Source organism: Lytechinus pictus, chromosome 11, assembly GCF_037042905.1.
Source record: "Lytechinus pictus isolate F3 Inbred chromosome 11, Lp3.0, whole genome shotgun sequence".
Lineage (NCBI taxonomy): Eukaryota > Metazoa > Echinodermata > Echinoidea > Temnopleuroida > Toxopneustidae > Lytechinus > Lytechinus pictus.
Window position 1 is genome coordinate 11,528,344 of NC_087255.1, and position 15,284 is coordinate 11,543,627.

A 15,284-nucleotide genomic window follows, 5' to 3' on the forward strand; every position below is an offset into this window, starting at 1 on the left:
AATATTAAATATATAAGGAGTAAAGTTTATTAAGTCGGAGAGCGCAAAGGAGCTGTTTTTCAACTACTGAATTTCAGGACCGCTGTTTGAAATAAAATTTTTGTCTGTCAGTAAATGAAGTGTATGTAGTACAGAGATATTAAAAATTTACAGGTGGAATGACAGTCGAGTCTTCAACATTTTAAAACTCAAGCTCCTATAGGTTTAATATTCACGAAAAAAAAAGTATTACTCGGTTTTTTTTTTTTTCATTACAGGCCTAAATCAACTTTCCTATGACCTAGTTTATTTTGTACGTTATCCATACCCGGAATCTGTGCACGAAGTGGAAAGTTTGTCAAGTTTAGAATGTCAAATTTATTTGAAAGGATGGTGACAGCGCGAAGGTGAATACCGGGATCATATTATTGGGTCAAAGTTCTAAAAGTGCATAAAACCCACCTTCCCCTTTCGAATGATCCCTTCCAGTCATCTCGAAATTAATACACCAAAACAAAAACGGGGAATTTTGGGTTATCGTCCCTAGCAATCTATTTTTTTTTCCAGGGGCATCCTTTACTTTGGCTAAAACAATATCTTTTCAGTAGGTCTATAAATTCCTAAGTCGAACTCGTCCAATCATCATTTCAATCGTGGTTTTAAAGTAGTTGATGCTCTCTTCTTCTGTCACTCTCTCCGTCTGATCTTATACCGATAAGATACTTTGATTGAGAGTTTGTAGACAGCTACCTGAGGGATGATCGCTTCTTGGACCTATTTCTTTGACATCTTCCCGTAGGACCTGTTTTGTGTTTGAAATAACTCAGGAATTAAAATCATTTCATAGCAAGGAATCAGATCTATCCATCGATCTGTTCGCATGGATGTTCCAATATTAATTTTTCTTTCCGCACATGGAACAAATTTTGAACCGAGCAATTGAGTGATTTTATCAAACAGACTTTTCCCCGAGTACAAATAAGAGCCACCTCCATCTCTGTATTTGGTGGAGTTTTATTGTTCTATTTTCTTAAGCATCGCAAATTTGATTTCTGGGACAGAACTGTTAATTAGGACCAACACAATGGAGCTGATATATCAGATATTATTTCTTTGTTCGTTAATGGTCTGCTACTGCTCCATCTTGGCTTTCGATTTATCTCACCAACCTCACTCACGAGATCGAAGGACAACGCAAGGATCAGGTATTTTGGAATTTGAAATTATTACCCATTCCGCCCCCTAGCAAAAGGGCACCAATAAAACTGAAATATAATTACAATAATAATGATAGGCATTTAAATAGCGCCATATATCTAGAAATATTCTTTTCCGAGTACATTGAAAATGCATTTCATTTTATCTATTCATTTTCCTTTTTGGGCAAACAAATAACCTTATCCTGTTTTCAAGCAAGGATGAAGAGACGGGAATTTGATCTTATTATCTAATGAGCATTGCTTCTTTAATTCAGGGGCCAGTCTTGCAATGCAAAGAGTCGCGATTGATCCGATCAATCGCAAGTATGGAAAGCCAGCAAAGTCAACATATAACATGCATGTTTGTTCCAAAAAAAAGGGTCTAGAAATGAATGTATATCTATAAATTCATTGATTTCTTGACAATTTGATGTGTTCTCCTTCGTTCACCAAGGACATTTTGCAAATTTCCTGTAGAAAAAAATATGACACTGATGGATTACCATAGAGTTACGATTGATTGGATCAATCGTAACTCTTTGTAAGACGGGGGCCCAGGTTACCATCGATGACTTAAGCTATTTCAAATAGTTGCTAATAGTTTTTTTTTCACATGGCCGGGCAGTAATGTTACCCTGCCTTGCTTGAATAGGTCCCTTTTGTTCCCCCTTTTATCCCAGGCAGGGATTCCAATCCTTTTGACAATCAGCTGTCTGGGATGTTTCAGGACAAGACATATGGGTACATGTGCTATTAAAGTAGTTTCCATTAATTTTCGACACACCATTTTCAGACTTTGGTGAGCACATAGCCTGTATATGTCAAGTTTGAGGGCCAGAAGAGAAAATGCCATATTTCAATTATCATTTTGAATGCCTATCTCTCGGCTCATTTTCCTGAAGAGCAGCAGCTCCTTCATCCATATTTATTGAGTTGCAAATCATTATTTACTGCATGAGGTAAGAATGCAGCATTGAAACCAATTTCTGAGCCTGTATGGACCCTCCATGCGCTGAAAGTCATCGATGGTACCATGGACCCCCATGATGGTACCGAGGGTGGACATATATCATTGAAGACCTATGGCCGTTGACGCCGATCGAGAGTTGCCGAAAGTCACCGAATGACGCTGAGATTGTCAAGAGTCACCGATAGTAACCGAATGCAGATTGGCAAGACTGTAAGTTGGCAAGAGACCGGGGCAAGAGATAAGATCAACTTTGGTGATGTATGATTTAGGCGCAGATCCATGGGGGCGAGTGGGCCTCCCCCCTCCGCCCCTTAAAAAAATAAAGAGAGAGAGAGAGAAAAGGAAAAGAAAAGGAAGAGGAGAGAGAAGAGACAAGGAAAAGAAAGAGAGGGGATAGGGAAAGGAAAAGGAAGGGGAAAATAGAGAGAGAAAAGAGAAGGAAAGGAAGGTGATAGGGAAAGGAAGAGGAAAGGAGAGAGAAAAGAGAAGAAAAGGAGAGCTAAGGAGAGAGGGGGAAAAGAATGGAAAGGGAAAGGAGAAAGAAAAAGGGGAAAAGAGAAAGAAAGGAAAGGGAGAGGGGGATAGGAGGAAAAGAGGAAATATAAGAAAGACAGATAAAGAAATGGAAGAGGGAGAAAAGGGAAAGGAAGAGAGGAAAGAAAAGAAGGGGAAAGGGGAGAAATATAAAAGAGGGGAAAAAAAAGAAAAGGAGACAGGGAGAAGAGAAGGAAGGGGGAAATATAAGGAGATAGGAAAAAAGAAGGGAGGGGGGGAATGAAAGAAGCAAAGAGAAAGAAAAAGAGAAGGGAGCATTGATAGGAGAGGGGAAAGAAAAGAAACTGTACTGTTTTAAAACTAACAATGAATGGATGTCTGTCAAAAAGCACTCTGATACACAGGTAAATGTTTTCAGGACAATTCCCACTGAATATCACACTTATAATTTAAACTAAGTTAGTTTATATTTAATGTGTTTTAAGAATAAGTTTCTATGAATATGTCTCCAATGAGTATTGAGTTATATGATAGTCTAATAAATAATCTTCCATCTGATCACTCCTTATATATCAGTTCGACTCGTTGGTGGATCCAACTCGCATGAAGGTCGTGTGGAAGTATACCTCAATGGCCAATGGGGTACCGTCTGCGACGATCTCTGGGGAGCGAACGATGCTGGGGTAGTGTGTCGCCAACTCGGCTTCGGATCGGCCCTGGCTGCCAGATCTTCTGCCTACTTTGGCCAAGGATCGGGGCCGATACTGATGGATGATGTTGGTTGCTCTGGAGATGAGCAATCGCTTTCTAGTTGCTCCTATACATCGTCTCACAATTGCGCGCATTCCGAAGACGCAGGAGTCGTGTGCGGAGGATCAGGTAAAGTTTCATTTCAATTTTTATTTCATTATTTTGCCCAAACCTCCTTTTCGTCCGTCTACAGGGTTCCATGACATTTTCTCCAGCAACAGTTGCTCCGCTCTAAATTCCACACTCGAATGACCTACTATAAACCTAAGCTTTATGTTGCAGGTCTCATGAAGATTTCCCCCCCCCCCCTGTATTAAGCCATTTTCCCCTAAAACTTATTTTGCGAAATCTATGTACTTAAATTATTATCTGATTAAGTTTCCTTATAGGCAAATTAGAAGCGTATATACTATCAGTGGTAACCGGTGGATAACGACATCTTTTATAAAAAGGTCCTCTTGATCATTATATATCCACCACTGACAAGTAATACTTAACCTTCCGAGAGTGCTTGGTGAATTATGTTCAATAAAATAACTAAAACATAGAATTTGTTGTGTGTTCTAATTTTCCAGTTTTCGATGTTTCTTAATTATTCTAAGTTTTCATCATTAATGTTGTATCGTTGGATTTAAGCAATCGTATTAGCAACTATAGGAAAGTTGTTTAAATCGATAATGGGATATTAAAACTTATAAATTGGTCATTCCATTCACCTCAGAGTCAATTACAATTTCAGTTAAAGTGCTCATCAGTGCATGCATATATTTTCCTCACTATGATCGCCTTTCAAATCATCTTTCTTTGAAAATATCAAGGTACTGGTAACATTCGTCTTGTCGGCGGAAGTTCTTCCAACGAGGGTAGGGTTGAACTGTTCGTCAACAACCAGTGGGGTACAGTCTGTGATGATCTGTGGGACATCAATGATGCCCAGGTTGCCTGCCGTCAGCTCGGCCTCGGACCTGCTGTGTCTGCTACCACCAATGCTCGGTTCGGCCAGGGATCGGGAGACATCTTGCTGGATAATGTCGGATGTACCGGAAGTGAGGCATCGATTTTATCCTGCAGCCACGAAGGCATTGGTTCTCACAACTGTGGCCATTCGGAAGATGCTGGTGTCATCTGTAGTAGCCGCACTGGATCAGGTAACCCATAATAGATAGCTAAAATTGTTATCTGTTTAGAGGAGTTTTGGCTTTTTGGTTTCTCCTACAAAGTGTAGTGAAACGTGACATAGTTAAGGGATTAACCTCCGAAGCAGGGACTGAACTCGGAAGCTTTTGGTCTAATCATCAATCATATTGTGATTATAGACCAAAAGTTTCAGTTTTTGTCTCACCTGCATAGCAGAGTGAGACTATAGGCGCCGCTTTTCCGACGGCGACGGCGGCGGCGGCGGCGGCGGCGGCGGCGACGGCGGCGTCAACACCAAATCTTAACCTGAGGTTAAGTTTTTGAAATGACAGCATAACTTAGAAAGTATATGGACCTAGTTCATGAAACTTGGCCATAAGGTTAATCAAGTATTACTGAACATCCTGCCTGAGTTTCATGTCACATGACCAAGGTCAAAGGTCATTTAGGGTCAATGAACTTAGACCATGTTGGGGGAATCAACATCAAAATCTTAACCTAAGGTTAAGTTTTTGAAATGTCATCATAACTTAGAAAATATATGGACCTAGTTCATGAAACTTATACATAAGGTTAATCAAGTATCACTGAACATCCTGCATGAGTTTCACATCACATGACCAAGGTCAAAGGTCATTTAGGGTCAATGAACTTTGGCCGAATTGGGGGTATCTGTTGAATTACCATCATAACTTTGAAAGTTTATGGATCTGATTCATGAAACTTGGACATAATAGTAATCAAGTATTACTGAACATCCTGTGCAAGTTTCAGGTCACATGATCAAGGTCAAAGGTCATTTAGGGTCAATGAACTTTGGCCAAATTGGGGTATTTGTTGAATTACAGCCATAAATTTGAAAGTGTGTTGGTCTAGTTCATAAAACTTGGACATAATAGTAATCAAGTATCACTGAACATCCTGTGCGAGTTTCAGGTCACATGATCAAGGTCAAAGGTCATGTAAGGTCAAAGAACTTTGGCCACGTTGGGGGTATTTGTTGAATTGCCATCATATCTCTATAAGTGTATTGGTCTAGTTCATAAAACGTGGAAAACAGAGTAACCAAGTATCACTGAACATCTTGTGCGAGTTATAGTAGTTCTCAAAATCAGCACTGCTGCTATATTGAATCGCGTGATGCAGGTGAGACGGCCAGAGGCATTCCACTTGTTGTACTATCGGTTGTAATAAGTTTCTATCTAGACCAAAACAAAAGCCCCAGTCTCGCTAGTAGCGGCAATCATTGGTTGTTCCACAGAACTACATTGGCTACACTCACTTAGTGCGTGGGGATGGTAGTGAACTGTCCAAAAATGTGAAATGAATCCCCAGAAACGGCTGTTATTCCTGTATATTACTTGTAATCATTTGGGTTGTGCAACATAAAGGAGTTGATCATGAGCAGGAAGGTTTTAGGGCACAAACTCCGAGTTAATAAACACCATCATATACGAAGAGACTCTTAATGTTTACCAAGAGAATCTCAATATAATTAACTGAGGTAAACAAGCTTGAGAAGACGTAGACCAGACGCTTCAGTCTCTGTACCATCGGTTGTCCGCTGATCTACCTCTTGCTTATTGCCTACATGGTAGTTAAGTGCATATATAGTATAGTATTTATTTTCCGTATAAAAAACACAAAAAAGCAAAACGGATGGATAGCCCATATTTAGTTTAGTCGACATGACTATACTGTTCTTCCATGGGGTCCATATACAATACAAAGTAAAAAGTAAAGAATGAAAGAAGCATAACATATACGGTAAATCAAACAAAATAACAAAAGTGATAATATATGATGTTACTAATAAGAAAAGATCATAAAATTAAATAGTTTGGCAAGAATTTACACTAAATATTTTATAAAGTATTACAGTGGATCCCCAGAAAAGACGTCACTCTTGTTTATTTAAATAATGGTGCAGCACTGTTCAATTCACCAACAATAGATGGTGTTATTGAGTCGAGTATAAATAAAAAAATCCTTGGATAGGTCATGCCAGAGACTACAATGAATGATAACCTATTCACCAAAAAGTATGCACCAACAGTCTAGCTTTACTATAACTATTAAATTCAACGACTGATCATCATATTCACTTGCATCTTTCCTTGATTAGATATACGCTTAGTAGGTGGCAGCAGCCCCACAGAGGGAAGGGTCGAAGTCTTCGTCAACAACGCATGGGGAACGGTTTGTGATGATCTCTGGGACATGAACGACGCTAACGTCGCCTGTAGACAGCTTGGATTCGGTCGAGCCACCTCAGCTCCAGGAAATGCCCGCTACGGCCAAGGAAGCGGGAGCATCCTCCTTGATAATCTTGGCTGCACTGGTGGAGAAAGTTCTCTCTTCTCCTGTTCTCATAACGGAGTTGGAAGTCATAACTGTGGCCATGGAGAGGATGCAGGGGTTGTTTGTAGTAGCAGCCTTTCATCAGGTAAGTCCAACATGCCAAGTTCTTGCTAGCAATAGGAAGAGCAGGAGGTAGGCTTCATACTGTGGATGAAGGTCTGGAGGTAGGAATTATATTGCTTAGATGTTAAACCATTGGACTATTAAGTCTAATGTGCCAGTTTCTGATAATAATGATGATGAATAGGCCTATATTATGAATATATATGCTGCTTCAAGATTATGTTTTTCTGAATACATAGGTCGAAGAGTGCAGAACAATTGTCAATGGAATATGTTACTTCATTGGATGCAATTGGTGGACTTCATGACTAGTGTTTTTTACTCTCTAGAGATGATACCCCAATGATGTTCCAGTGACTGGAGTTGCGACTGATTTCTGAGGTAATCACTTTTTAATCCATGTAGTATTTCTTCAAACTCTCTTTTGACTGGCTAGATATACGCTTAGTTGGTGGCAGTAGCCAAACGGAGGGAAGGGTTGAAGTCTTCGTAAACAACGCTTGGGGAACGGTTTGTGATGATCTCTGGGGTATGGATGATGCCAACGTTGCCTGTAGACAGCTAGGGTTTGGTCCAGCCATTTCTGCTCCTGGCAGCGCCCACTATGGCCAAGGAAGCGGGAGCATCCTTCTTGATAATCTTGGCTGCACTGGTGTAGAAAGATCTCTCTTCTTGTGTTCTCATAACGGAGTTGGAAGTCATAACTGTGGCCATGGTGAGGATGCAGGGGTTGTTTGTAGTAGCAGCAGCCTATCATCAGGTAAGTCCAATCTATCCATTTCTTTCCAGCAATAGATAGAGATTTGGGGTACTTAAAGGGATGGTCCGGGCTGAAAGTATTTATAGTTTAATAAATAGAGTAGAATTCACTGAGCAAAATGCCGAACATTTCCTCAAAATCAGATAACAAATAACAAAGTTACTGAATTTAAAGTTTAGCAAAAAGTTTGTGAAAACAGTCGTCATGAATATTCATTAGGTGGGCTGATGATGTCACATCCCCACTTGTTCTTTTGTATTTTATTATAAGACATTAGGTTTATTCAAAATTTTCCTCCAAGAACTAGAAAAATTGGATTGACAATTGATTTAGTGCATTGCATATTTATTGCTGCAACTTATTTCATTATAAGGGAGACTTATTATTCACACAAGTATGAAATAATGAAAAAAATATGATTTTATGCAATAACATAAAAAAAAAAACGGAAAGTGGGTATGTGACATCATCAGCCCACCTAATGAATATTCATGACAACTGTTTTAACAAAATATTGCTAAACTTTAAACTTCTATAACTTTATTATTTGTTATCCGATTTTGATGAAATTTTTGGCATTTTGCTCAGTGAATTCTACTCTATGTATTAAGATATAAATATTTTCATCCTGGACCATCTCTTTAATGTAGAGGAAGGTCAGGGGTTAAGCATGCTATTAAGATTTTGAGCCAATGAACTAAGAAGTTCTAGTGTATGAGTTTTAAGAATGATAGTAATGATGATGGTTAGGCTTATAATATCATGAATATCTTTTTCAACAACATCATTTCTGATTTCCATAATACTTAATTGTGAGACTGCAGAACAATTGTCAATGGAATGTGTAATTTCATTAAATGCAATCGGTGATTAGTCATAATGGGCCCAATGGCTTTTTTTTCTCTCAAGAAATGATACCTTGACGATGGTACATTAATATAGGAGACACCATTGTCATATAGTTCTGACCGGAGTTGTGACTGGTTCCAGAAATATATAATCACTTTTTATTCCATGTAGTTTATTTTTATTAGTTTATTATCCCAGCCATGGCGTAATTTCCTTCAGCAAGAAACTGATCCACAGTGTGCTGCACTCAACCCAGGTGAGGTAAATGGGTACCGGTAGGAAGTAATTCTTTAAAAAGCTGTGTGCGCTATGAACGCCTAGCTTAGCCGGGTAATAAAGGAGCGCCTTGAGCACCTAACAAGGTGGATATGTGCGCAATATAAATACCCTATATTATTATTATTTTTCTTCTAATTCTCTATTACCTGTCTAGATATACGCTTAGTTGGTGGCAGTAGCCAAACGGAGGGAAGGGTTGAAGTCTTCGTAAACAACGCTTGGGGAACGGTTTGTGATGATCTCTGGGGTATGGACGATGCCAACGTTGCCTGTAGACAGCTAGGGTTTGGTCCAGCCATTTCTGCTCTCGGCAGCGCCCGCTACGGCCAAGGAAGCGGGAGCATCCTTCTTGATAATCTAGGATGCACTGGTTCAGAAACCTCCCTACTGAACTGTCCTCACAACGGAGTAGGAAGCCACAATTGCGGCCACTCCGAAGATGCTGGACTAAGCTGTACAGCAAATACACAAGGTTTGCAAACTTACTGAAAGCTATTCAAGATCTTATGAAGATATGAACATAACATGGGTTCTTTTTCTCAATTATATTACAAAATGCTCAATTTCTCTTCATAGTTCGTTTGAATTCTGATAAATAAATAGCTGAAAATTTGTAATAATCCATAATTTTGCATTTTATTATAGATCGGCCGACCGAGTTTATCCATTTTAATTGAATTTCATCAAATAACCAGTATTTTAAATGAACGTTTTCGTCTAATAACATTTTATCTCGTTTTTCTTTTAATATCAAGATTAAAACAGAAAAACAAAGAAGAATTTGTTTATTATTTGGGAAATTTTCCATTGGTTAGGTGGTCTAAGTTTTTCTATACTCTAATGACTATTAGGTCCAGTGATAAGTGTAATATGTATTATTTTGATAGTTATTATACTGCAGGGTTGAGGGCCTCCTTCCCCAATGTGAAGCAAAACCTTACTACTGTCTTTGGATGCTTTACTCCATTTTTTCCTCCTTTAAAACACTTTAAAACCGTTTCATTTACGAGGCCGTTAAATCCACAGCCAGTGATCATTGATTTTCCTGCATTGATCGGATTAGAGTGGTATAGAGTGAATGAAAAGGTATATTTGGGATTTCTGGATATATATAATATATGTGGATGGTTACAACTTAACACTCCTGAGGAGAGGAATAGTACAAACCACTTATTTTCGTTCAGATTAGACGTCATTGTAATCTGAAAAATTTCTTTATGACTTTGACTTTACTTACCTCTAAATATACATATATAACTTCTGTGTAATTGTGTGCAGATTCCCGAATCCGTTTGGTTGGGGGTCTGAACAGCCGAGAGGGTCGAGTCGAGATCTTCCTCGACAACGAATGGGGCACCGTTTGTGACGATGAATGGGGCACACCTGATGCTAATGTGGTCTGCCGCCAGCTTGGATACGATTCAGGTGGTAGCGCAAGATCTTCAGCTCACTTTGGGCGAGGCTCCGGTCGAATTCTCCTTGACAATGTAAGGTGTACTGGGACTGAGAGGTCGTTAGCATTGTGCCCTCATAATGGCATAGGGGTACATAACTGCGGACATCAAGAGGATGCAGGCGTGGTCTGCACTGGAGGTACGTTAGGAATTCATTAAAGGGATGGTCCGGGCTGAAATAAAAAGAATAAAATTCATAAAGCAAAATGCTGAAAATTTCATCAAAATCGGACAACAAATAACAAAGTTATTGAATTTTAAAGTTTATCAATATTTTGTGAAAACAGTTATATGCACATCGTCATGAATATTCATTAGGTGGGCCGATGATATCATATCCCCACTTTCCTTTTTTTTTATGTTGTTACATGATATCGTAAATGTTTCATTATTTCATACATGTGTAAATGATGTGTCTCCATTGTGATAAAATAAGTTGCTGCAATAAATAAGTAATGCACTTATTCAGTTGTAAATCCAATTATTTTTTGTTCTTTGTAGAAAAAAATTGAATAAATCTTATTTCATATATAATAAAATACAAAAGAACAAGTGGGGATATGACATCATCAGCCCACCTAATGAGTATTCATAAAGACATGCCTAGAACTGTTTCACCGGAATAACGCAAATCTTTAAAATTCAATAACTTCGTTATTTGTTATCCATATTTGATCAAATTTTCAGCATTTTGCTTCGTGAATTTTACTCTATTTATTGAGATATAAATATCTCCAGCCTGGACCCTCCCTTTGAGTTTTAGTTTTTAAAGTTTTTATTTGGTGATCCTGTAAATATCATAAAATTTTTGTAACTTCTGGGTTTCCGTGGCGAAGAAAGTATGAGTGCAAGAGGTTTCACGGTGCAGCATGTATTCTTTTGTGGGCATGTGTTGGTCCTGAAAAGGACCACCGAATCTCAGCGTTTCTACAATTGTGTTCTTGTCATCTTCAGGAGAATGAAATAAGAAATCAATATGCCACCTAATACGTCGCTGGCATTAATAATACAGGTGTTATCTTCCAAGATTGATGCACATGAATGATTTCCCATTAGAGATGATGAAAAACGGAAAAGGTTTTGAACAATCCACTTAAAATTTGCATCCTGATATACTGGGTCTGTGAAATATTAGAACTGCATTTATCAATACAACTTCATGATGCCGTCATTGTATGTATCCTGCAGATGGTAATACCAAGGGGAGATATCCATGTCCTATAAATGTTGATTTCTTTGAACAAATGTGATAATACCTTTTATGTGTACTGTATACAAAAAGATTGGCTAATGGTTTATCTGCTGAAATTTCATTCTGATGGATTATTTAAACAATTGAATTAGATGTAGTAGATGGGGTGGTAAAGGATTTTACTGTTTCATGTCACATAGGTTAATCCACATAGTATTGAAAATGATTTTTTATTACAGATTACAGCAAATGGAATTAAGAATTCAAGAAAGGTATATATTACAAACATTTCTGTTTCATTCTATTACAGTGACGACAACGCCAGGAATGGATATTCGCATTGTTGGTGGCGCCAGTCGATCTGAAGGTCGTGTCGAGGTATTGGTCGGCCACCGCTGGGGCACGGTATGCGATGACTTGTGGGATATCAATGATGCCAACGTCGTTTGTCGACAGCTAGGTTTCTCTGGCGCGACCTCCGCAACCATGTCTGCTTCCTTCGGTCCAGGGTCGGGTGATATTCTGTTAGATGACGTCAGTTGCTCGGGTACTGAGGCAAGCCTCCTTGACTGTCAACACCGTGGGGTTGGTTCTCATAACTGCGCTCATAGTGAAGATGCTGGAGTTATATGTGAATCATTAGCAGGTATATAATCTCTTCTTTTCAATATCCATGGCCGGGTTACATTTAAAAACAAATATATTTATATAAAAAATTTGCTCTTGGAGAATAGAATTTCAGGAGTTGTTTGGCATACAACTATATACTATAGCTTTTAAGTTACTAATAGTAGGAATATGGTATGTGAATATGTTATCTGTATGCTAATCTCTCAATATATTATTCTGTAAGAGAAGGAATCGAAGAAGTAACCTGTAGATCAATTTGTTTCTGATTAATGAAGGTCCTGACGTGGGAACATACATGAGACTTGTAGGTGGACTAAACTCTCATCAAGGTCGACTCGAGATCAACATCAACAACCAATGGGGGACAGTCTGTGATGATTCTTGGGGAATCAATGATGCCATCGTCGTATGCCGCCAGCTCGGTTTCCCGTCGGCAATCTCCGCCCCGACTTCGGCTCACTTCGGACAGGGATCGGGGACGATATGGCTGGATGACGTCAATTGCGCGGGAAATGAGAATTCCTTGATGGACTGCGGACATAGAGGAATTGGAGTTCACAACTGCGCACACTCGGAAGATGCAGGAGTAGTCTGCAGTGCAAGTAAGTGACCAATGCATTTAATGGCACAATTAAACATGAGACATTGAAGGACAGACAGGAAAGATGCTCTTATTTCTTAAAATATGATATTATCTCCTTTAACTACAAACAATATATCCTTGATTCTATTTTAAGCCTAATCCAATGAATACACATTCTTATAACTGATGTCCAAGTAGAATTGGAAACGTAGTTATTCATCCTTATTAGATAAGATAAGATAAAGATAAGATTGATTTTATTTATACACGGTTAAAACGCCCAAACAGTTCACAGACTGATTTCCATTCGGGCCGTGTGGAACATAATATACAATTGACATAGTAAACATTTTAAAAATAGTGTTTAACGAACAATATATATGAAAAAAATATGTTAACCTAAACAGAAGCATCAATGAAATATTATAAAGGAATCATAGAAAGATGCTCATCACCCATCCCACAGCTCTCTCACACAAAATCACACCACCCCCCCTCTCCCTCTATCTCTCTCTCTCTCTCTCTCACACACACACACACACACAATTTTCATTTCTGTATATTATATTTGTTGTGTTTTGCTATACATTGTAACTTTTGTTAAATTTTGGAATGAAAAAGAATAAATGCAATCAATAAAAAAAAAATTAAGTTGTTGATCATTCTCTCTATGTCTTAGTATTGATATTGACTGATTCTTTTTGTTACAGGTGATGGCCCTCTCAACGTCCGCCTGGCCGGTGGCAGCAGTGGGATGGAGGGACGGGTCGAGATATCCCTGGGAGGAGAATGGGGAACGGTTTGCGATGATTCCTGGGGCATACAGGACGCTCACGTGGTGTGCCGTCAACTCGGCTTCGGTCCTGCATTATCAGCCACTACTTCAGCATCATTTGGACAGGGCTCAGGGAGGATTTTGTTGGATAATGTTGAATGTGATGGGGATGAAGCCAGTATCGCTGACTGTCCTCATAATGGAATAGGTGTCCATAATTGCGGTCATCAGGAGGATGCAGGCGTTGTTTGCTCTCGAGGTTCGTCACAGTTTATCTTTCTTTCCCTTGTTCAGTAGTTGGTAGACATCAAAGCAAGATAAATCTAGCACGAATTGAGTCGGGACGTCGATTTCTTTTCACCAATATTTTCATAATAAGAATCAAGACATATATCGGTCCTTTCTTCCTTAAAGGGAGGATTTTTACCATCAGCTTTATAGTAGTAGATTTCATAGTGTGAAAGAGAATGTCATATCAATGATCCCGTATGACATTGAGAAAATGATTCACAAAGAATAATTCTTCCTTGATAATTGCTTAATTTATTGCATGAGTTGAAGCAACAAATCAACAACAACAAAATCTAATTGAAATATTTCAAGTGCTTGTAAATGTTGCACAATGTCCATTGTAACTCAAATAAGTCCCATCAGCATTTTGGTACCCATTTTCACAAAATTTGAATACTGAGTACGTTTATTTCATATTAAGGGATGTTGTATATATCAGAAAGCTGAGTAGGCTTTTAAATGCTTTCTGTAATGTATTAATATCAAAGCTTATGAACCGTTCAACATTTTATTTCGTTTCTCCAACAGCAACGGGTGAGGTCCGTCTCGTTGGAAGCTCTCGACAAAATGAAGGAAGGGTTGAAATCCTCGTCAATGGAAGATGGGGAACTGTTTGTGATGACTTATGGGATTTAAGAGATGCCAATGTTATCTGCAGACAACTTGGGTACGTTGACAAAAACAGGAATATGTATGTACATGAAGATGCTCAAAGTATTGTTGGGTAGTCTGTGGACTGTTTGTGGAGAGAAGATATGTGTTCAATGTGTGTGGGTGTGTGTGAGGGTTTGAGAAAATATGTGTTTTAGAGATGTAAGAATGTATGTTAAGATGCCAAAATAATGAGATGTGGGTGAAGATAATGCATTTTTGTTTTGGTTACACTACACTCTTTGGAGATAATAATGTGATAAGATACATCAGTGTTGTTAAAGGGGGTAAATCTATGTGATGGTTATGATATACCAGACTGTTTGGAGATGATAACATGATGAGATACCTTAGAGTGTGGGTGAAGGGTAAACCTATATGATGGCTGTGATATACCAGACCGTTTGGAGATGATAATGGGATGGTACACCTTAGAGTGTGAGAGAGGGGTAAACTTATACGATGGTTATGATATATCAGACTGTTTAGAGATGATAATGTGATGAGATACCTTAGAGTGTGGGTGAGGGGTAAACATATATGATGGTTATGATATACCAGACTGTTGGAGATGATAATGTGATGAGATACCTTAGAGTGTGAGTGAGGGGTAAACCTATATGATGGTTATGATATACCAATCTGTTTGGAGATGATAATGTGATGAGATACGAGTGTGGGTGAGGGGTAAACCTATATGATGGTTATGATATACCAATCTGTTTGGAGATGATAATGTGATGAGATACCTTAGAGCGTGGATGAGGGGTAAACCCATATAATGGTTATGATTAACCAGACTGTTTGGAGATGATAATGTGATGAGATACCTTCGAGTGTGGGTGAGGGGTAATAATAAACCTGAC

The 15,284-nt window shown here is 38.7% G+C and overlaps 1 protein-coding gene across 2 annotated transcripts in view; it reads left to right on the plus strand.

Moving 5' to 3' along the window:
• The first annotated feature begins 1,064 nt into the window (after positions 1-1,064).
• LOC129270814 (deleted in malignant brain tumors 1 protein-like) overlaps positions 1,065-15,284 on the plus strand; it is a 35,080-nt gene continuing 20,860 nt past the window's right edge. The window contains exons 1-11 of one of the 2 annotated variants that reach the window (XM_064106745.1): positions 1,065-1,184; positions 3,220-3,522; positions 4,212-4,541; positions 6,656-6,976; positions 7,391-7,714; positions 8,997-9,314; positions 10,121-10,435; positions 11,799-12,134; positions 12,394-12,720; positions 13,412-13,735; positions 14,296-14,434. In XM_064106745.1, coding sequence (XP_063962815.1) covers positions 1,103-1,184; positions 3,220-3,522; positions 4,212-4,541; positions 6,656-6,976; positions 7,391-7,714; positions 8,997-9,314; positions 10,121-10,435; positions 11,799-12,134; positions 12,394-12,720; positions 13,412-13,735; positions 14,296-14,434 — 3,119 coding nt within the window. In that variant the 5' untranslated portion in view covers positions 1,065-1,102. Of the gene's footprint in view, positions 1,185-1,959; positions 2,138-3,219; positions 3,523-4,211; positions 4,542-6,655; positions 6,977-7,390; positions 7,715-8,996; positions 9,315-10,120; positions 10,436-11,798; positions 12,135-12,393; positions 12,721-13,411; positions 13,736-14,295; positions 14,435-15,284 lie in introns of those variants that run through there. The other variant, XM_064106746.1, reaches the window with a different exon arrangement.